At 40.5% G+C, this 23417-nt stretch overlaps 2 protein-coding genes across 2 annotated transcripts in view; one reads left to right on the top strand and one right to left on the bottom strand.

Moving 5' to 3' along the window:
• Positions 1–1838: 1838 nt before the first annotated feature.
• Positions 1839–14333, bottom strand: ufm1 (ubiquitin-fold modifier 1). The gene is made up of 6 exons (XM_033635197.2): positions 14258–14333; positions 14100–14156; positions 10888–10945; positions 8919–8958; positions 6095–6127; positions 1839–2683 (listed from the first exon to the last, which is right to left on the bottom strand). Coding segments are annotated over exons 1-6 (264 nt in total). The 5' UTR covers positions 14260–14333; the 3' UTR covers positions 1839–2609.
• A 1415-nt stretch (positions 14334–15748) lies between these two features.
• Positions 15749–23417, top strand: part of trpc4a (transient receptor potential cation channel, subfamily C, member 4a) — a 104249-nt gene continuing 96580 nt past the window's right edge. Inside the window, exons 1-2 of the mRNA XM_078172486.1 lie at positions 15749–16006; positions 17168–17263. The gene's annotated coding sequence lies outside the window, so the exon portion shown is untranslated. The remainder of the gene's footprint in view (positions 16007–17167; positions 17264–23417) is intronic.

The following is a 23417-nucleotide window of genomic DNA, read 5'->3' on the forward strand; positions in this document are numbered from 1 at the left end:
AAGTGGGTTTTTATTCCTCTATATCTTTCTCTCTCACACACACAGATTCGTGCACAGCCACTGCAATCCATCAGTACTATGTCAACCCCATGTCAGCATCCTGTTTCCTGTTTCGTGTCTGCCATCTTCATACTAAGACTAAAAACAGTGCTGGAGACTTCAAACCATTCGCTACTCAGATCATGAGCTGATCTAGATCTCAAGACAAATCAGTACTTAATCATCGTGACAAGTTTGCTCAGTGTGAATTTTGAGTTAGCACATAGTGAGCAAGTGTTTCAACAGGTGGCCTATTGGTTCACACTGCAATAACAAATTGACCATCCACTAAAATATCCACTTTCCTGCGATTCATCGCCCCAAATATTGGATCAACCCACAGCTACTTGCTTCCCTCCTTACTTTCTCTTTGCCTCATCTCAACTAAAACACTCGCACAGTTGTTGCAGACCATGATGCGACATTCGCCTGCAGGATCTGTGCCACAGCGGAGCCAACAGACTCCGCTTTATATCATTCGTCTGTCTGGAGGCTGCCTGAAAACGCCTTCCCTGGGAGCCGTGATGGACTTGCAGACTCCTGGAATGGTTGCGCTGCTGATGCGGTGGTGGCAGATCAAAAGAAATTCTCCTCTCTTGTGTGAGTCCCAGTCAGAACTTCATCCAGGCAACGCAGCGAGCCAGCTCTGTGAGAAGTTCATCCTGAACTTGGCTCGGGACAGACAGCTCAACCTGAAATGTGATTATGAAGCATCTTTCTACCTCGTTGCTCGTGAAGATTAAAACTGCAGCAGCCATTATGTTTAAGTGTGAAGTTTTAATTTCATGCCCAAAAGGGCGCAGCATCAGAGGACGTGATGGAGAGAGCTGATTTCTTATGTTTTAATTAATCTGTTTTATCTTTTCTTCATGTACTTAGTCAGAATGTAGAAATGCCAGATATTTATGCTGGTCTGACAACAAGCATCTTAGATTTAAAAGAAAGAAAAACAGATTTTCCAGATTTAAACTGCCATTTTAAACAGGTACACATAGTGTGTGTGTATACATACAACCGCAGTAGTTAGGCGTTATTTAGGCCAACGCTGCAACACTGCGATAGATAACATCTGCTGCATCCAGGGCACTCTGTGGTCTTTTCCCATTTTAGAAGTAAATTTCTGGCGAATGTGCCCAGCAGCAACTTTGATTAAAACAAATGAGAAAATCCATTTGTGATGGCACTCCAGTACCCCGCCCCCCCATCTGAGTCCGCATCCTAATGGATGGTGAGACACGACGGTGTGCTTTCTCTCGTGCATTACAACATGCACGCTCCATTATTCTCCCTGGCCCATTTTTCTTTACCAAGTATGTGTTTTGTTTTCCCGGGGGGTTGGGAAAGGAAACAAATTCAGAAACAAATGACCCAGACCTTCTTTGATAATACTGATTAATGTGGAGGGGATATTAAACTGCTTTCCCTCATTAATCAGTCAGAGGAACAATAAAGCACACAGACAAACTGCTGCTCTTCCCATTAGTCATGCCTTTTGTTCAGGATGAGAATAATCGAGAGACTTAATATGAAGGTATGTTGTCTGGTCACTGATTTTTCACATTGCCAACACACGATGAAAAGCTGCAATCCAACACTTAATCTATTTCCCAGATGAAAACCAGTGTCTCCAACGTTAGATGAACCTTGGTGATAGCTACTGTGTCACATTCTGGGGGCTCTGTATTTTAATTGAAGCTATTTGGATGCCTGCCTTGTTTTCTCACCACCTGCACCTCAGCTCCTGATTTAACTCCTAATTAAGCTGGCAATACATATTAAATAGTTCAAATTACACAATGTATTGTTTTCATATTTATTGTGCAAAGATGGAGCATAATACAGGGCTTGAAATGCACAGGAAAGAAAGGCCTTTTGGATGAGTGCAAGCTAATGTTAAAATGTAACCTGACAGAGGGCAGCAAAGATCCACATGCCTGCACAGTTTGACAGATGAACAATAAGTAAGAATTTAAACATGTTCTAGTAGTTATGGAAGGAGCTGGACCATGATACAAATTCAATACAGATCCATGATGCAACTTTATTTATCATGTGTTGTGACAGTGGTCCTTAAAAATGTTCTACATATACTTCACGACCTCTGACGTTCACAATGCTAATACAGATAAAGGTAAACATTGCAGCATAGGCGTGTGTTGTTGTTAGTCGTACTGATTTATTGTCATTTACAAAGATACAAAAGCTAGAACTGCTGAATCACTTGTTTGTTAATCTTTGCCAAAATGTTTCCCATGATGCCGCTGCTGTGTTTGTGTACATTAATTACTCAGTACCTCTGGAAACTCTTGATGTCACTCCAATCTTTTGATGCAACTACACTTACAGAAAAAAAAAACTTAACTGAGAATGAAGACGCAGGGGGGGCATGCAAGTGTGTGTGCATGTCATCATCAAGTTTAAATATGTATATATATATTCTCGTGTGAGTCACTGTCAGTTGTGGGCCAGAAAAAAAACAAATATGACACACGCTGAGGTGTTTCCTGGGTCTCAAGTGTTATATGATTCTGCCGGGTGAGTCATTATGCTGTCAATGAGGAAAAGCAGCATCAGTCTCCTTGTCCTCCCACTCTGTCTCTGGGAATGATGCGAAGCTCCGAGCCGTGTTTGAGAAACACGTTTCCTGCAACACAGGGCAGAGCAGCACATAAAGATCACAGTTTATAATCTGTGTTCTTTAATAAGGGGTTTGACTGTCGCTGAAGCTGATACATTGCAAACAACATGTCAAGTCACCAGCTGGGGGAGAAATACGGACTAAGAAATGACGGTTTGTCTAAAATAAGGATGAAAAATACCGACAACTGTTTGCCTTTGTTCCAGTAACTGTATCCGAATAGCTTAAACCTTAATATGACGATAAAATATAATACAGTCTCTAATTAAATTCACAAAGTTGCACACAAGTGTGGTAGTTACACAGACATTTTGGTTAAATGTAAAGATTTTAAAACAAAGTCAGAGACCTGTCTAAACTCAAGAATAAAACTGTTTCCTGACACCTAATTTTCAGCCTATTTGACCCTCTATTGCAGCCACTTATTGAAAAATCAGGTGGGTTTTGGCGGGCAGACACAGCAAGCTCATTTGAATAATTTATAATATACTGCATTATGGAACTGAAGATAGTAATCTCAATCATTACCTTGTTCACTCAGCCTGCAACCATGCTGAGATCATATACGTATAACTCATTACCAGAACCATCAGTGTAAAGGTGCTGTCACTATGCCACAGGAAATGTATGATATTGGTCGTGCAAAGAAAAAGAGACGGTAAAATTATATTGGATCACTTTCTGCCGTGTACTCATTCCTGTGAACACGAGGTAGAGTGGCTGCAGTGGGTGAAAAAAGACAATTTGACAGAGGTGTCTGAACTGCGGCTATTCTTGGCAGCACACAGCACCAATGTTACGCAGATAAAAAAGCTGTTGTGAATGCCCACCACTGTTTCCTTTCTTAGCAGAAAAGACTCAATGTTGCCTTCAGTCAAACGCAGGCATTACCTTATCCTGCCGTATGCAGAAAACCCACTCATCCATTACCCCGGCTACACAGTAAGTATAAACCTCAGGGAAACAGCGAGGAGGCTGACACAGAGAAAAAGTGATTCCACAGGGTTTCGGCAATAATGTGGGAATCTGAAGTCAATTGAATTCTGGCTCAACAGCTTGGTGCGTCTTGTCCGCCTCCAGTCAGAGGTCACTTTTTAATTTAATTTAACATTAAACACCGCCTCTCGAGGCGCTGCATCTATATTTATGACTCGGTAAACACCATTTCCATGCAAACAAGCAAGGAGGCTGGCTCCAACACAGAGATGTCAGTTAAGTACGGATTATTTCAGTAACTTGACCTCAATATAAATGCGATTTGTGATCTTTGAGTTTCTGATTGCAGAATTTTAAAACAACAGGAAGATATAAACGGTCTGGAAAGGAATAAAAGGTTTTGTAATTAATGTAATGATGACCGCCAGGGGATGAATATCATGTTTTGTTTGAACGTAAACACAACCATTGAGAACTGGTAGAAGTACCTGCCAGAATACTTTGTAAACCACCTGTTCATGTTTGAACTTCTATTAACTTATTAATGCAGACAGATGAAAAGTACAATAAGTAAACCAGGGGCTTTTTTGAGTAATGTTCTGCCTCTCTTTGAATGAGTTTGTGCTCTATTCCTGTTGTTTACCTTTATATCATTGTCTTGCTCTATGTTTGTACTCCACACCACAATTCGTGGTCTAGAGTAGAGGTTCTCGACCTTTTTCATGTCAAGGAAATTGATACACATTAGGTCAAAGACCCCAATTTGATAAGATTTTGCCTCAAGGACCTCCATCTGAAAAGATTTTGGTTGTTAGATATGACTGAAACCAGAATTCAATAGTTGTCAGACAGGGTTAGAAATGAACTTTTTGTCCGCCTGCCACTGTGGTTGGTAGATTCCAAATTCTACCAGCAACTCAATAGATTACCATTGTTTTTTGGCTAGCAGCCACTTGCACATTATACCAGCATTTGGCTGGTGGCTGGTGCTAATTTACAACCCCGCTGTCAACTACAGAGGAGGAGATAAATACGGAGGAAGTGAAACCTATGATTAGAATAATTACTCTTATGACTGAGGGCATTTGTTTTTATTCCCAACATTTGTGGGGACACACACTGAGGTCTGGGGGTCTTCCACCAAGAAATCCTGAGCACTGGTGAATTTTTTTGCAACAATCTGTGCCTTTTGTGCATCAATTTACGGTTGGAATGTCAGAATACTTCCTGCTTCAACTGTGCATAGTTGCTTCATCTGCTTTTCATTTTATGGCAGATTGCAGCCATTGATTTTGAGGTTGCATACAGCTTCCGCCTACTTTATCGCAGGCACTGTTGCATCTATGAATCGCATTCTAGCAGCTTGTCAAGATGAAAATGCTGTTACTACTTTCAGGTTTTTATTGGAGGGCATAAATGCACGTGCTCTAAATAATGAGTGGGACGTGTCCCTTGTGTATGAATGTTACTAGAGCACTTGCATTGAGCTCATTTCTATAGTGAATTAAATTATGAAAATAACCTATTTCTCAATTTTCTCGGGACCCCTTAGAACTCCCTCAAGGGCCCCTGGTTAAGAACCACTTCATAAATGTTAATCTCAATCTCAATGTATATACACTGCATATACACTGGTGGTGTCACCTCACATTATGGTGCAATATTACATCACCTCTGGGTGATGGCACAACAAACAGTAGCTACTCTACAAGTTCAGATTTTCAAAACTTCCTCCCCAGGACAGCTTCATGAGCTTGGACTCCCTGCCCCTCTAAAACAAAATTGCTATGTAGACAGAGAGAGAGAAGATGAGAGGCTGGGCAACAACGATGGAGCAGGGTCCAACTCAGGATGTCACAGTTACACAGTGTACGAAAGGCTTTAGCAAACGAGTCAAAACCCTGCAGGTGGTTTTCACAACTGCCTGTGTCTGAGTCCTACATTTCTGCTCTTCATAAATTGAATCAATGGTCCCCACTTCATATCGGTTAATACAAATGTAACTGGACTGTTCAAGCCTGATTTAAATAACCAAGATTACATTAGCTGGAACTGCTCGATCCCAGATTGATTTGTTACGTTCCCTGCAGTAAGGCTTTTCACATTAAGCCTAACGTTTCTTTGCCTTCTTTGTGGAACCACCCACATAAGTCACTGCCTCTGGGGGCTCTATCAAATTAATCTTTTAGACTATTAACACAATGCCACCAGCATTACCAAAGTGCATTATGAAAGATGCTTTATTCAAGTTGTGCTTTGATGAAGGCACATTGACAAGTGGCAAAGAGCTGAAAAAGCCTGGAGGTTGATTATGCTTCCAAGAACCTTCATGTATTTTAGAAGAAGGAAAAATTAAATCTTACACCACGTAGAGAGGCTCTTGTGGAGATATATATGCATATAAAACAACCAAAATGTTTTGTTTCTGTGGGAAAAAAAGATTATCTAAGGCACAGGCTCCAAAGCAACACAACAACTCACCTGCTGTCTGGGCAGGGTTGATTCCTATTCCATCTGCAAAGCGACCATAAAAGAAAAAACAAAGACTGTCAGGCAAATGATGAGCGCAGAAATGAAAAAATATAATTTACAGTATCACAAGTTTATCCATAATTATGTTGAAAAAAAAGAGAGTGAGAGTGTGCAGCAGCAGGCAATTCCATTTGGAATAATAACACACCAGCCATTAATTCTGCACTGATAAAACTAAAACTTATATTTGACATTGCAGTTATATCGCAGCCGTTTTAACACAAACCTCATATCAGTCTAATTTCGGCACAATCATGTGTCCAATTATTCCCACAGCCCTCTAAAAATGCCATCTTTCTATTAGAAAATACATCAGGCATACATTCACCGCACTGCTCTTTCTCTATTGCCCAACACTGTCAGCGCAGAGCAGAGGTAAACAAAAACATAATCAGTTTTTATGTGGCGCCGCTCGGTTTAATTGGTGGGGAACAACGAAGGAGCCAACAATTTTCCTTCTAACAGCCACAAAGGCCATTCGCTGCAATTTGTCTGCTGAGTATTTACATTAAACTGGCTCTGATTGTGTTCAACATACATCTGCTGGGTAGTTGATGTAAACACTCTCCTGATGGGCCATTACTTTCCCAGCCAGAGTTCAAACTGCTTGAATATACTGCAGTTTTAGCCTCAACACTTAGAGGGGGCCTATTATGCTTTTCCGTGTTTTTCGTCTTATAGGTTTACATTGAAGGACGTTCATATTAAACGTGGCCAGTTTCAAATAATGAGGTAAACTATCCTTGTAAGCAAAAACCTCAGACCATTCTGAATACTCTGTTTCAAGCATTTTCCCCACTCTGGCTACAGTATGATGTCATAGCGTGCCGGATTTCTTCATAGGGTCATCTGCTCTAGGCACGCAACTGCAAGTGTTTACCTTAACGTAGCCTTCACTGCTAAAATGAAGCTACATGCTAACGTTAGGGAAACACACAAACTTGGTTGACGATGATGTTAATTTCTCCCAGATTTTGTATCATAGTCCTGCTGGAACATGTCCAGCTGTGTTAGACACTTTTCTTGGTTATTTTAAAAGGTTAAAAGTGCCACTATTCTCCATTACAGTCTTCCCTCGGCTGCAACGACAGTGCAAAGATGCCAAAATATGGACGACCTGGGAACGCTGACTTATCAGAGCAGACTGGGCACTTTGCGTCGGTATGGGCCCGAATGACGCAAAGTGCGTTCAAATTCACACCTGTTCTTCTCTATGCATTTTCTCCGCAACCGTTTGTCATAGCGAGAAGCCACTTTCGTAGCTTTTCGACAAGACCAAGCACTTGTTGGTAGTCCAGTGTTTTCACAAGGGAAAAAATATAAATTTATGTATAACAACGCTTTCATACAGCTTTGCACACACATCACTCTTGGAGTGGATTACTTGCGAATGCAGGGTTGCACAGAAATGCCACGCATATCACATGAAAGTGCAGGACTGGAGCTTTCCGATGATACCAAACATCCCATCATGCTATAAACACAGATCAATTGTCTACAAAATAAAAACCTGATGAATTTCTTTACAATCATGTCCGCCTGGCACAAACCACATGTTTTAGACTACTGTGAGGTGACAGAATGTCCCACCATCATGGTTCTTATATTGACAGATTCCAGAGAGTCTCCACTCTTTATATATGGTAGAATATGTCAACTTCCAACTTGCTATGGTGAGATACATGTAAAAATGTAAGAATTTAGTCACACGGATTTCTACAAGTTCTAGTAGAAACTTTAAATTCAAGCATGAACCTGAAAATTAGTACAATAGGTCTCCTTTAATCACATGTCAATTAATCACCTTTCCACTAAATAATGAGGTACTAGTAGCACTATATCAAGTAAGATATGATTCTTGAATTACAATATTGTACATCTTTAAAAGCCATTTCTTCTGTATGTAAGCTCTAATTAGCCAGCCTACTGTACTCGTCTAAAAAGAAAACAGCGAGTCAATTACAGGCCAGTGTGTGTAAGTGGGATCTGAGGGCTGAGATCTTGCAATTTCTTCTGGAAGCTGACATGGATCAATAAAGGTTATGGATTACTTAATGCCTCTTTAGCAGAATTAGCTGCAGAAACAGAGAGCTGCTTGTATTCTGTGGATTGATGGTCAAAGTGGCTGCACTTCCTGTGTGTTTATCTGGGAGTTTAAGTGAGAGAAACACAGCAGTTTACCTCTTTGAAACCACAGGACTCAAAGTACAGCAATGAATTCGCCATGTATTCCACATGGTGTTGTATAATGTTATGGATAAAACCTCCTAACCCCGGTTTGAGGTTGTATTGATTGTATAAAGACATTTTACAGAACATTATACGTTTTTTTTTTCAGATCTCAATTTAAAAATGGGGCAAAAATTATTTTTCCCCTGATTGAATATATCTTACATACTGCCTTTACTTGGAAGTAAATCATTTTGACATTCAGTTTAAAAGCATGCAAAGAGGAATACGACAATATTTCTACCGATCATGATGATATACCGTTATTTGGTATGACAGCATTCACCGGCGCCATGCTGCAGTTCAAAGACTGATTTGTTAAAGCCCCCTCAAATCCTAGCGATCTGTTGTCGAGGTTTTGAAACTCGGCTGAGTTTCCAAACATGTCTGTCAAAAAGTATTGTTCCTAGAAGAATGACACACTCTCTGAAGTCACATAGTCCTTAATAACCATCAAGCCAGTAAACATGTCACTCTTGCACTCGAAGTAGTTTGCCAAAGAGACGAAAAATCATTAGTTGAAAGACTTTTCCCCCAAACTCACCATTTGTTATTATTGCACTGGTTGCTGAAGGCACTTTGAACTGTAAAAGAAAAAAAAAAGCAGAGAACTAAACGTTACTGAAATTCACAGCATTGACACGTCAGAAATATCAGCAGCACTGAAATATTTTGGGGAAAAAATAACCAGGGACATGTTGCAACCCAATTCCGCTTGGCCTAAAGACGTAGTGTGAATAAATCATCAAAAAGAAAAGCTTCATCCACTGAGTCAGCGCGTCGAGATTCTCTGACTTTGTTGGGTGACAACTTCTAAATTGGAGCTGTAGTCACGTCTTCAGAAACAAAGTTGGTGAAACAAGCAGAGAGCAAATGCTGTGTAGTGTGTTTTGTTTTCAGACTTTTATCTTTCTGCTTGACAGACACACGTGTGCTCGCGTTTTTCCACACACACTCACCCGTGCATACTCACACTCACACCAACAGTTAGGAGAGAGCCTGAGGGAGAAATAGCCACGCTTGAATTTCTGGAAGAAAATCACTCAGCGTGGTCACAATACATGTCCTACTTCAGTGTTCAACAGAAGAGGATGTGGGCTGGTGAGATTTGCGGCGAAAGGATAGAGGGGGCAGTCTGTCACTGGAGAGATAAGGTTAACAAAGTGCTGCTCACTAAACTACTGCCAGGTAGCGCAAGCAGGACGCATGAAATACAGTTGAGATCAAGAACGAATGGGAGTTAAGCTCTGTTTGATGGAGCATAAAATTAGTGGATAAAATAAAGTTTATAAGGGATTAGAGTAAAAACCCAAATTTCACCACATCACTGAGTGTGGACCCCCCCCCCCCCCCCCCCCCCACTGCTGATTAATTACTCAAATTAAAATAAAAATCTTTAGTTAGGTCTTTCAGGAAAGGTTATTGTTAATTATAAATTTATCTTGTGATTTCTCTGTATCTCTGTCCAACAGATTAGACATAACCGTCTGGTTTATAATAGAAGCAGATGAACACCAAATATACAAATTGTAAAAACAGCTAATCAGCAGCAGCTCCAGTCCTCCATCAGTATGCCTTCAGCTAAAGAACTGCTGTGTGTTTATGTCAGTCAGAAATGGAAGAAAATAGCTTGGAAAAGGGCCTTGGATCACAGTTATGTGTGCAAAGTGTGTGCAGCATGTGAGGCATTACATGGCCTGCTTAGACAGCTGTAATTAAATTGGTTTCATCAGACTGTCAGGCGTCTGAAACACTGTAAGACTTAATTTTAGTTTAGTAAAGGTTGATAATTGCTGATACTAGATTCCCCTGAGATCACAGCCTGGCAGAAACTAGTTTTTGAGGCCAATACTAATACATACAAAAACTAAATACAAATAAAACAAACAGGTAATGATTTATCTGGTGATATTCATCTTTCTCTATAAACAGACATGAGGCAACTTTTTTGATCCTGTGTTGTGACTGCAGGAAACAAATTACAAGTAGCTGAGAGGCTGAGGCTGGGCCTGGTTAACTTGTCTGACACGCCAAAGAAAGATTCACTGAGATCCCAAAATTATGTGAAATAAATGTATTAATGAAAAGGAATCGACTTATGCGCAAACTTATAATCAAAATGATCACAAACAAAGAAAATACCCTCACTCTATGACCAAAAAAGCACACGAGATGCTCATAAAAATGATTAGTGTCTCCACCCATACCCGTGTGACCCGACTCTCCCAGTAACCACAATCACAAAAATAATTAATATCCCAAAACACTAACAAAAAGCCTGGAACAATACCATCTCAAACCTTATTCATCTTACAAAATCCACTCCTTTCTAAATTAATTCATGGCTCATACATACATGCATATATGTGCATGTTCAAGCAAGTACAATATGTGACCATCCTTTAGTATTTGTATGCTTAACTCCTGCAGGAGGAACTGCTTATATCTTTGGAGGCTTAACCTACCTGAAGTTTTATTTTGTTGCCTTTTGTTTCTTACTGTTACTTGCTTACCTCCTCAGCTGCGAACTTCAACACTGCTGTGAACGGTGTGCTGTCTGGTACACTTAGTCTGCAATAAAACAACACATTGAACAGGATTTTAAAAACACCATAAAATCCAGCCGTACTTTACCCCCCCCGTTTTAGTGTTTAATTTTTAATGCGAGAATGCCACGATTAAATATCATCTCTTAACCTATTGGCCTTGACTTCGATCGACAAGTGCCTGGGCAGCTTAAGTGTTGTAGAGCGAGTCACATTCACCTTTTCGGCTCCAGAGGTGCAATTCTATGTCACACCATTCATTCTGAGCTCCACAGAGAGGAGGAGAACAAAAGGAAAACTTCCTAACAGGGCTCAATAGAGTCTTACATTGACTTCAGTCCGAGTCATTTCTGTCAGAGTACATAAGACCATTTATAGCATAGTATACACTTTCAGTTGGATGCTTCTGCAATGAATCCTGCAGTGCAGTTATCAGCAGGAAGTGGAACCCCTCAAACACCCCATAAGGGTTATACAAACAGAAATCAGCAGACATATTTTAAGGAATAAAAAAAAAAATCACAATGTTAGAGATGCAATACCAAATAGGGCAAAATAAATCAACACAGTACAGCAGCAAGTAGCCAAGAGAGGAGCATAAGCTGCAGCTCCGGCATTATGAGCGAGAGTGAAAGCTTGTCACATCATAAAGACCTTCATGTTGCCTTAACTGAGAGTGAGCTGTAACTTATTTGAATGTGACTGGTGAATATAAAAAAATAAGCTGATGTTGTGCTCAAGCTCAGTCATCTGCCAGCATTAATACGAAGCCTCATTTACTATCATTATTATCCCTCTATTCACGCTAAAGACTTAAACAGCCACAGCGAGACCTCGTCCGACCTCATTAGAGTATTGACTCCCTGTCAACATGTTAAGGCTAGAATGGTGTGCATGGCCTCAGCGTTAGGCAGCTACTTATTTGCAAGTGCTCACTCAAAATTCAGCATGAAAACTCGGTTGGGAATTTGATTACGTATTATGCAGCTGTGGGGTCAAAAAAGACACACAAATGTCCATTTTTATCTCTCATCAATGTCTGTTTGACATTTGGCCAATATGCTGATTTGGCAACAACATGGCTCATTCCAACACTATCTAAGACATGCACAGGACAAAGATAGATATTAAAGAGATCCAAAAGGTAGAGTTGTGGTGCTTTTGAACCAAAAAAAATGTGAACAGGTAATCATATCCCTCTAAAGTAGTACACAGGCCATGGTGACAGAGCTGTACACACCGTTATATACTACTCAGACATGAGTACTTAACAATGGCTCCACTTCCTATGATCACAAATCCTACACATTCCTCTAACTATGGGGGCGGCAGTAGCTCAGTCCATAGGGACTTGGGTTGGGAACCGGAGGGTCGCCTGTTCAAGTCCCCATCCGGACCAAAATATGGAGTGTGGACTGGTAGCTGGAGAGGTGCCAGTTCACCTCCTGGGCACTGCCGAGGTGCACCTGAGCAAGGCACTGAACCCCCCCAACCGCTCTGAGCGCCTGTCATGGGCAGCCCACTCTGACATCTCTCCACTTAGTGCATGTATAGGTCCTGTTTGTGCATGTGTGTGTTTGGACCTGTGTGTAATTGACAAACAGAGTGAAAAAATTGAATTTCCCCTCGGGGATTAATAAAGTATATAAAATAAAAATAAAAAATAAAAAAAAAAAAACTAACTGGAAATTGTAGTGATTCAAAAACTCTGCTAAAGCACTTTGAGGAAAGATGACTTAATCTGGAGTGACAGGAACAGAATGAAAGCAATCAAAAATGTAATTGTATTTTAAAGCAACTGCATAAAATCCCCGTCCACTCAGACATGTGTTGACATGTGCAGAGTCTGACTCTAAAAGGCAGTTTTCAAATTAATCTGCTGAATGGGAAAAGCTTTTCCGTGCTCACATTAAATCTGAGTTTGAGACGTGTACGTCATTTTGTGACATCACAAATAGTTTGGAAGCATTACATACATTATGAGTGTGATGTGGAAACTTGAAGCCTCCAGTGCAAATACACTGAGAACTAGGGTTGCTATGCTGTGAGATTTTCAGCGTCTCAGAATATATCACGGTTTCACATAATCACAGTATTATCAATTACAATGACACTTGAAATAATGAAAATGGAGGGTTTTTTTGGTTGAATAAATACTACATTATAATTTGTACCATTTTGTATAATGGACGTTTGTGTAAAAAGTCTGACAGGCAGTCAGGGAGGAAAGGAAGTGCACATACTCGTGAGATTTTTTATACCGCAGATAAGCAAATTTACACAGTTAGATAACCATCAATTCTTACTCCACGTATATGGTTTCATGGTATATCATTGCAACCCTACTGAGAACTAACTTTACAGTGAAGTAGGAGATATTTTAATCCAGCTGTTAATGTTTGAAATGGACAATATTTGCATATTTGTATCTATATTTCTGGATTTTTCAATGAGGAAGAAAGAAATTTTGCTTTCTATTTTCCATGGAAAACCCATATCTAGTATTCTAATGTCTTAAAATATGCCTGAGCTTAAGGCAAACACACACAGACATGCATTACACTGTGCAAAGTGGTATACCTAAAAATTATGGATTCTATACGCAGAGGATGACACTCTACTAATATTATTGCCACCAGCCTGATGATGCCAAATAAATGTCACAGCCATAAGTTTATTACCAGTATAAATGCATTGCTCACAGTCTGTCTAACAGGCTAACTTCCTAAAATCCACTGTACATTAAGCTTGCCTGTGATTATTTCTGTTGCTGCTCTTCTTGTCTGTCATCTCTGTTCTGATTTGTCACAGGACTCAAAGTTATTAGCTCAGTGACAAAGTGACAGGTCCCTTTCATTCATAATGGAAGTCACAAAATTGTTTAATACTAGCAAAACTATATATAAAATGTCTATAACGGAAGTTAACGGACCTGCTGACTGGTGTTCCCTTTCATTCAGTGTCAGCATGTGAATCACAGCTTTACACTAACAGATGTTACCTCACTGACTGTTTTCTGTAGCTGTCATTAAACACACCAGCACACATTTGCACAACAGTGTCAAACACCGTAATCTGCGGTAGCGGTAAGATAAAATGTTTCATAAATCATTTAAAAGCCTGACATGTAGCTGAATGTAACGTTAAAGCTGTGACTGCTGAGCTGTCAGTGTACTCACACTTTGTATGGCAGCCGGGGGTCCGACGTCAGGGTGATTTTAAACGTTACTTTAGACCTGATGAAGAGCAGAAAAGAGCATTAATAGCGACACGATGTTGGCTTATGAATATGAAATATATTTTTGACAAAATTACACAAAATAAAGCTGAAACTCACATCTTTTGGGCGAGGCGACTCCGTCTGCAATCTGTTTATACACACCCGGAAGTCCGAAGGACCCATACATACACGTCATCCATTTAGCTCTATTTTTGATACATATCTGCATATATTAAATCTTGTTAGAAATTTTACAGTATGTTTTCTAAATAGCGAATTATTGCGCTAAAATTCATGTATTGTGATAATATTTTGACGGTATCATTTGTGTTATTACCGTCAGGCATTCATAACAAACAACTAACGTTTACCGTAATTGACAACAAAAAGGCGCACACATTCGGAAGGCACACTCACATTTTCTTGAGCTCGTGCTCTAATGGAAATGAAAGGCACTCCCTCTCAGGTAAATTTAAAGTAACCTCTTTTGTCTAGTCCTAATAAAAAATGCGTTATTATTTTTACACAGTGTAGACTATATGGAGTGCACTGCTACAAACTGCATGTACTGCCAGTACACTGCCGTGTGAAAATCCGCTTGCAGAGATTTGAAACCTGCTAGAGACAGGTAATCAACGTGTGGCGTCGTTTTATTTTGGGACAAAATTTCAGGCATGGCAATGTAACTTAAGGGGCACATTTATTCTAAACGTTTTCCACGACTGTGTAGGCTTTTTCATGTGGCAGGGTGCTTTTTAACGGCATTTTAAATGAAATAAGTTTTGAACTTTTCATGTATTTTTCCACAGTGCACATTTGAGTGTCGTTTTTGTTTTTGTTTTGCTTTTCAAGGTTTGTTTTTTCTGACGATACACAGTAGTTTGTGTATGCACTGCTGTCTGGCAACCATATGTCAGTCCTGGATGTTGGACCCTGCAAATAGCACAAGAATGAACCAAGTTACAGTATTTATACCTGTAACTTTTAACAAAAATGTATAGCATTCATAATGTTAAGGTCACTGTGATGGTAAGGTATACATGATTTACAGAAAATGAGCTAAAACACAGTCCTCTACAAATAATTCTCATAGAAATCAGTGCAGCAGAAACAAAATTACATATTTGCAGTGAAAAACTTTTCACCTTATTGTTTACGGACAGTGTGTGAAACAAGTGAAATATGGATCCACAACCAAATATTTGAACCTGTTTCATGCTGAACTAAACTCAGTAAGTGTGCCAAACGATTTCATTATGGCTGCATTGCCACAATGGCAGCCTTCCAGCATTTTCCCATCTAAGTGGTGTCATTTTCAGAAGCACCATTTTCATCAAAGTGTGAAAATCCTGAGTATCGAGGTCAACTACGTCAAGCTGTTCTCATCAATCCAAACTGAGAGCATGAAACAGACTTGTCCAGTTACTGTAGGCGATATAATGGCTTTGAATGATGACACACCCGAAGTGATAGATGGGCATGTGAACTTAAAAGAAGTCCAGAAGAGAGTGTCTGTATCCCAGGAGTAGTGCAGATATCTCTTTAGTCTGATTGTGCTGGTCTAAGGAACACATTTATCATATATTCTATATATTTGTTTTAAGGAGAGGATGATGACGACCCTGGACAAGAGACCGAATGAACATCATAGAAAGAAAACCTTAACTGTCTGTAAAGAGCAAAACTAGCCTCAGGCATCGACTGAGAGGAGGTCAAAGGTCTTTGAACAGGAGTCAATGGACGGCCAGGGATGGATCAAGGAAGACATTGTGACAGAGGTTCCTCAGAAAGGTCACCTGAAGACAACTGAGCCACCTCCATCGCTGAAAAAGACCGCGAGGATGTTCTTGAAACCTCTAAAAGATAGTAAGTGGGCTTTTTAGTTTAAATCATTATTACGAAATATGCAAATTACTTCTACAAAAAATATGACAAAGCACACATGCGAGAGAGAGAGAGAGAGAGAGAGAGAGAGAGAGAGAGAGAGAGAGAGAGAGAGAGAGAGAGAGAGAGAGAGAGAGAGAGAGAGAGAGAGAGAGAGAGAGAGAGAGAGAGAGAGAGAGAGAGAGAGAGAGAGAGAGAGAGAGAGAGAGAGAGAGAGATGCAGCGTAGGCAGAGGAATGACAACCAGCAAAGAGAATGGGAGCAGCAGACTTATTATGATGACTCAGAGTTACAGTGCAGACACTCAGGCACACACCTCTGAGATTTCAGTGGTGGGTCTTCCCCAGAAAGAAGTACAAATGCAGAGGAAGATGTGTTGCTGGAAACAAGAACAAAGGAGGATTTTAATGGTAGCATATGAAAAGAGCAATGTGGAGGGCTGTGGCATGTATAAGAAAATATATCATGTAAAGTCTTGTTTGCAAGTAAATAATTTTTATAGATACGGTATTAGGTCTAGACACAATATATCAAAAGCAGACAAGATCCCCTGAGCATCTTATTTTAAATTTATGTTTTACAATTGGCTTGAAAATAGAGTGTTAATTCTGCGTATTCAGGACACAGTAGAACATTTTAATGAAATAGTCAGATTGAAGTTTCTTGCCTGATCTTATTCTCCTTGATCATAGAGAGAATTACATAATCAGGAGGAGATTTAATGTAGAAACAGTTTTTTTTCCAGAGTGTCTGAACAGTAAAGAAGAATATATTTGTTTGAAGCAGAACGGCTATACAAAAGTATGACAGGTGCCCATCATCCTCTTGATGCAGTCATGAGGGTGCGTTCAAAATGCAAAATACGACTGCATTCAGTGCATTGAGCAGCCTCAGCTGAAAGAGCTTATTAACATACCAAAAGCAGGTCCCATGGGTGGTGAGAGAAAAATGCCAATTACCTGCAGAAGTAAAACAGTGATCAATGCTTAGACCGCTGCTTGCATGCAAGCATGTGCACACATGCACAAACAGATGTGGTCATAAAGGTGTGTGGTACATGCATAATGCATATATGCTTGTGTACATGCAGCAGTGGTCAACAAAGGTCAGTTACTGATGAACCATCTGTGTTGTTTCTCACAGTTTCAACAGAAATATTGACATAATCAAGCATTCCCACCCTCAGGGAAAGGGCACAAACGTCATGGTGACCTAGGAAGAAAAACCAAAGCAGCATTGGTAAGTACTGCAGAATGTGTAAATGAAATTCAGTGTCTGTAGCTGCTGTTGGAGAACGCTGGGACTTACAAACACATACAATTCTCTATTTATATGTAGGACATTCTGCTGCTACAAATACTCTGCAACACCCCCTCAGTGATCCTTTTGAGTTCCAAGTTGTTAGATTTTTGTGTGCCGGCTTTTGATTCAGCGGTTTTATGTTTCTGTGTTATGCACTTTTACTGGTCACATAATATCAGCCGGCGTTGCTCATGTAGATGGTTTCAAAAGCTGTGTAGCTGACCTGAGAGATATCAATACTCAACATACAACGTAGACATCTAAAAAGCCTAAACCTTCCTTTCATTTGTTTCTGACCTCACCTCTCCCCGCTGATGACAGCCCTCTTGATAAGCTGCATATTGCTGTCTTACTGGTTTATGAAAGACATTTGTTCCTCGATTTTCCTTCTGTTAAAATATACAGTAGACTCCGGCAAAGTCTGCTGCTCCAGACAGAGAGGTAGTCCATAATTAATAAGGGGCCTCTAACCTCTTAGCACCTTGCTATTTTTAATAGAAGAGAGTTAAGACTGGCTTTAAAGCTCCGGCTTAGCTTATCAAACAGTACATACCTGCAACATTGCAGCAAGGGGTCATCAGGAGGGCAAATTTAGCAGGTCATAGATCTAATTTGTTGAAGAAGAATTCAGAGTCCTCCATGAATATCTGGAGAAAGTGTGTAGGCTGTAGGAAGAAAATCAAGCATTAGAATTTCCCCTGGCTCGCCTAATGGCCTTTCACATCACATACTGTAGTATGAGCTGCACATTTGTCTATTATGAGGAAATATGGCAATCTCTTACTATAGCTAATTATTTCTTGCCTTTTATTACGCAACCTTGAAATGTTCTGTGTGTGTGTGTGTGTGTGTGTGTGTGTGTGTGTGTGTGATATTCTGCAAGTTACTCATATTGCACAATTGCAGTGAATCCCAAGTAATAATAAAGTATAACCCAAATAATAATGTGATCTCTGTTAATTAACCTTTGAGGAGAGCTTACAAAAGGTCTGTTATACTCTCAGGGTTATTCTGTTGCAAGGGGCATTAATATGCATTAAACAATGTGATTAAAAATGTCACTAAAATATCCTTCCTGTTACAAAAGACATGGCTCAAGTCAATACAGATCCATGAGCAGATATTATACTCGGAGTTCATGCTTTTGAAATCTGTTCCTCTTGCTGACTTGGTCTGTGTCATTCAGCTGACAACTCTCTAAAGTGTCTCCGCAAATAATTTTTCATAATGACAAGAATGTAACAGATTTGCCACAGATGTCAGTTTCTGTCAATGAAAAGCTTTCAGTACATCTGAAACACTTGAGCACACACTGTTACTCTGCTGTCTGATAGGCTCACACTGCCATATCTGATTATCTTCTCATTGTTGTCATAATGCCAGTGGACATTTCTTTTTTATGCATTTGAATTAGCTCATTGACTTATCACTAAGAAAATCTAATCCTCTGAAGCTGTCAAGTAGACACCACTTTGAGTTGTTGCTCCGCTGAGTCTCTAAATCAAGTTCTGTGTTGAGCTGAGACTGAATAACTAGTGACTGACTTGTGTGTAGCTGTAGGGCTGGATATTGGTGGTCATAGTATAGTAGTAGTATCGAAACCTCTTCAATCAAATGATACCTGCATTTAATCCTTTTTGTATCCAGATCTATGAAAAAAATGACTATTTGTATGATTTTGCTGGCAGCTAATTACCGCAAGTGTTCTTTGATTTAATGTGAACTGCATTAACTAGAATCCACACAGTCCATGGTGTAGTGAAGTTGAGCGAAGTGTATTTGACGCAGTTGGCAGCTCAGTGTATTAAGATGCCACTAGTCTCGCTCACCAGACCTTTCTCAAGAAAAGAAAGGTCTGGCTGGGCCGACTCTCACTTTATGATTGGAGATAAAAACTCCCTGGCTGCTTGTATTTCTTTCAACCAATCACAATCGTTCTGGGCGGTGCCACAGCAACGGTGCGCTTGCAAAAATATTGCCAGGGGGAAACAGGTTTTGGTGTAACATGCCCACAAAAATATCGCCTACAGGATGCGAACCATGGCAGAAAAATGGCTACATCCCTGCAAGATCAAACACCACAAAAGTTAGTAAAGGACGTGTTGAAAATGGTTGAAAACTGCTACACAACCGGAGGTGGAAGGGCGGGACTTCAGCGGGTGGCTCGTTCTGCCCAATGAGAGGCTGATCTCTGCAGCGAACTTCCGCCCACTCAGACTAAGATGCCACTAAAATGTTCAAAAGTATGGCTGTACCACACAACCTCTGGTGTCGGGTGGCATTTATGCAACTAAATGCTTCCACTCTAATGATGAGTTTTGAGTGAAGTAGAAAATAAAAAATTATCAAATGAGGTATTTTATTGGTATCAGTATCGGCATCAGTATTACGATACAATACAATATACTTTATTGTCCCTGTAGGGAAATTTGTCTTGAATCAAAGCTATAGCTTTGCAATAATAGTCCAGAGGAAATGAAAAGCATACACCATAAAAAAATCTCCTGTATATTGGTATATTGGTAAATTAGTACTGGTATTGCAGTCTCTTAAATGATACCCAGCCCTACATAGCAGAGAATCTGAAACTGTCAGTACTGAAAATTGGCAACAAATTCTTGGTCAGGTGTATTAATTCTTTGTTTGGGTATTGTTTGACATAATTTTAGTGTTGTTAGTTATGTGCTGTATTCATTTAAAGTTGGGGTGTGGATTTTTTTATTTTTTATCTGTTGCATCCACCTCACAAACTTTTCTTGGACACTTATTACAATTTTCAACTACAGTTTCAACCCTATTCATTACTGCTGCTCTGCCACTATGGCCTGTCCGTCCTTCCTGCCCCCTTCATCTCTGGCTGGTTAATGTAGAACAAGTCACTGCTGGTGCACTAGTGCAGGAAAGTCACTACATACACCACAACGCTGGGACACTGCAAAATACAAGAGAGCTTTCCCTGGTGGTGATAGACTGAATTAGCATTGTGTGGGCATGTTTGGCAAAGGCTAAAATGATCATTAATTTTAGGGATGTCAGCGATTAACCATTAATTAGTAAAGCGTCAATTGGTCCCGACACTGTGATGGCATTACCAGTGGTTATCGAATGAGCTGCACCGCCTAGCTCCTACCCTGGGCGCAGTGCAGAGCAGCCAAAGCTACAGTAGCTAACCAATGGAGATCGGAGTCTGGGCAGTGGGCACAATGTTTTTGCATGTCAACACAATGCCGACTGTTTTTTCGCAATACAACAGAAAATGAAATAAAAGGCAAGACATTCTCCTCACAAAACATTTAAAATTTCAGTAAATTGCTCATCAAATTGTTTTTTTTTTTCTTAAAAATTAAGTGATTAGTTGCCAGTTAATGGGTGTTGGGCAAAATTATCCAAAACTGACATCTGTGAAGCAAGGTAGCTTCTTTTATTTCTGACAGACATGACTTTAAAACAGGCCGTTCTCAGGAGCGTAACTGAGAACTAACCCCTGGTGATGGCGTGGTCTTTAATCCGTAGCCACAGCACTCACTAGTCACTCTAGTCAATTCGACTAGATTCTCTGTCTGGTGTCTGGTTGCCGCCGTAGGCCCCTACGTGGGCTTAAACTCAAATTCACTGTGTTAATAACAGAAATACTTCTTTAATTTTTGCAAAACACAAGATATTCTCTGCTCACTGGTCTCGTTCCTGACCTGAAGGCGAGGTTTGAGCCCTGAGATTATCGAGTACCAGCTATGGGAGGGGGAGAGTGGCAGAGGAGGGCCCTCTTACTTGACACTATCACTGACCTGATTGTGTGAAGGACCCGGCGCGCTACCGCGGTTAGAGGTGCGCTGTCTTTTAAGCATCGCCCAGATAGGAGTACTATCCAGGGTTAAGGCGCACTTAGTCTCTATTATACAGACTCTGCATTCAGTGAATGTAGAGTCTGTAGGCAAACCCCGGAGATCTTGCCTCCAGAAGAAGAGCGGAAGAGCCCTAGTTTCCGGTTTTAGGTTGTTTGTAGTTGGCGTGATATTGACCAATCATGTTTGAGTCGGCTGCAGTTGTTGCCAGGTTAAACGGTCCGTGCGGTGAACTAACGAGGCGGAACATAATTGGCGTCACTGCAAACTCTGAATCCATCACAATGGTTCAGCATATTTACTTATATATAAACGGAAGTCAGAAACGGAAATTCGCCTCCTCCGCCCAAATCAAACCGGAATGCCAAAAAAATCGGGGGTCTGCTCCCAGAGACTGTATCGCCGTCTGCCAGAAGTCAGACGCCGAATACAGCTGATGGGTTCCGAGAATGAGGCGCACTAACTTTGGAGTACCACCCAGATGGAGATATTTAAACCCGGCGTCCTTCACATGCAATAACCTGTCAAAAATGCCTCCATCTTGGATAAACCTTTGGGAAATTTCAATTAGTTAGATCTCAAATTGATCGCTTTTTTTCAATATGTTAAGTTCACACCTATTAATTTGGTCGCAAGTTTGTTTTCACCTGTTCAAATCAAATCAAATCAACTTTATTTATATGGCACTTTTCATACGACAGTAACACAAAGTGCCTCACAGAGGTTAAAAACCACAAAGATCCAAAACAGAAAACAAAAAGAAAAGAGAAAACCCAACCCTCCCACCCCACATAGAGATACATAAATATACACATTCGCTCGCGCGCGCGCGCACACACACACACACACACACACACACACACACACACACACACACACACACACACACACACACACACTAGCTATCACTAAAGAGACATGGCTGAGCACCGAGACCCGAGCCAAGGAAAAAGCCACCTCTGGGGGCCGTCCACACTGAGAGGGCCCACGGTCCACGGCCACAGGGAGCACTGCCATAGAGGTAGAAGGTTGGCACTTAATTTATTTTCAAACATGGATGAATAATCATGTGTGAAAACTATTGCAAAGAGACCTCAGGAGACAAACCCCCCTGTGTCACTCTTCTCATGTTTACTTTACATAATCCCCAGCATACTGAGTTATAATTAAATTTGAGCTGAAGAATAAGTTGCCTGGGCTGTGTTAACACCGAGAGGGCATGACAAGCAAAGCACCAAAGCAGCTTTTCCGATGACACAGTTACATGGCATGTTGTCTGTATCCAGTGAATAACTCCCAGATATACCACACTGCTGCACAGCCTGATAGATCCATGTACTTCATGCTGTTAATGCATTCCCCAAATGCTCTTCGGGAGACAAGTCATTATCCTGGTGGTACACTGAGCCCAAACAAAATGAATCACAGTTGCATGTGAGAGGCAGAATATACAGTGTATCATTAAAACACACACACACACACACTCAGTTACCAAAATCTAATGATGCATGACAGAATAATTTAGTTAGGTGTATGCACTGTGGGTTTAGGAAATGAAAAGCAGCCAGGGACAAAAACATTTTTTTATTTATTTCACATTTTCGTTCAAACACCATTTTACATCAGTAATGTCCTCTAATGTACGCCCCCGATGGCTGACAATTCCTCTCTGTAAAAAAGCTGTGTCTTATCTATCAGCATGACCCCGACTTCTCACGCACATTGCATATTTATAATCTGCAGTCAACGGCGCATCATTTCCACCAGCAGGACTGGAGCTCAGGTAGCAGGAGAGTAAAAGGGTTGTCAGTGTGATGTCAAGATAGGAGCACATTAAAGGGCAACAGCCAAGAGCAGACAAGCATCCATTTTAATTACATGCTTCATTCAGAATGGATCAGATGTTGCAGGGAAGATCTCCCAACCGATTCAGAAAAGGTGCAGGAATAGCATAAGAGGTAACAGATGATGAGCAGTTTGGTTCTTGCGCAGTGTAAACTGGTGATAAGTGTAAGGAGAGGAGACAGGAAACAGAAGGTAGCAGTCAGGTATCAAGAAGGGTGGTGTAAATGTGGACAGGTTGTGGTGTTTGTGTTTGTGGTCCTGTGACGAATCAACACTTCAGTCAGGTAATTAGCAGCAGCCTCTATTTCAGTCTTATCTTAGTATGTTTTTACGCAGTGTGATAGAAAGTGTTAAAGGTTCAGTGTGTAGTATTTAGGGGGACATATTGGCAGAAATTGAATGTA

Source organism: Epinephelus lanceolatus, chromosome 11 (genome assembly GCF_041903045.1).
Source record: "Epinephelus lanceolatus isolate andai-2023 chromosome 11, ASM4190304v1, whole genome shotgun sequence".
Lineage (NCBI taxonomy): Eukaryota > Metazoa > Chordata > Actinopteri > Perciformes > Serranidae > Epinephelus > Epinephelus lanceolatus.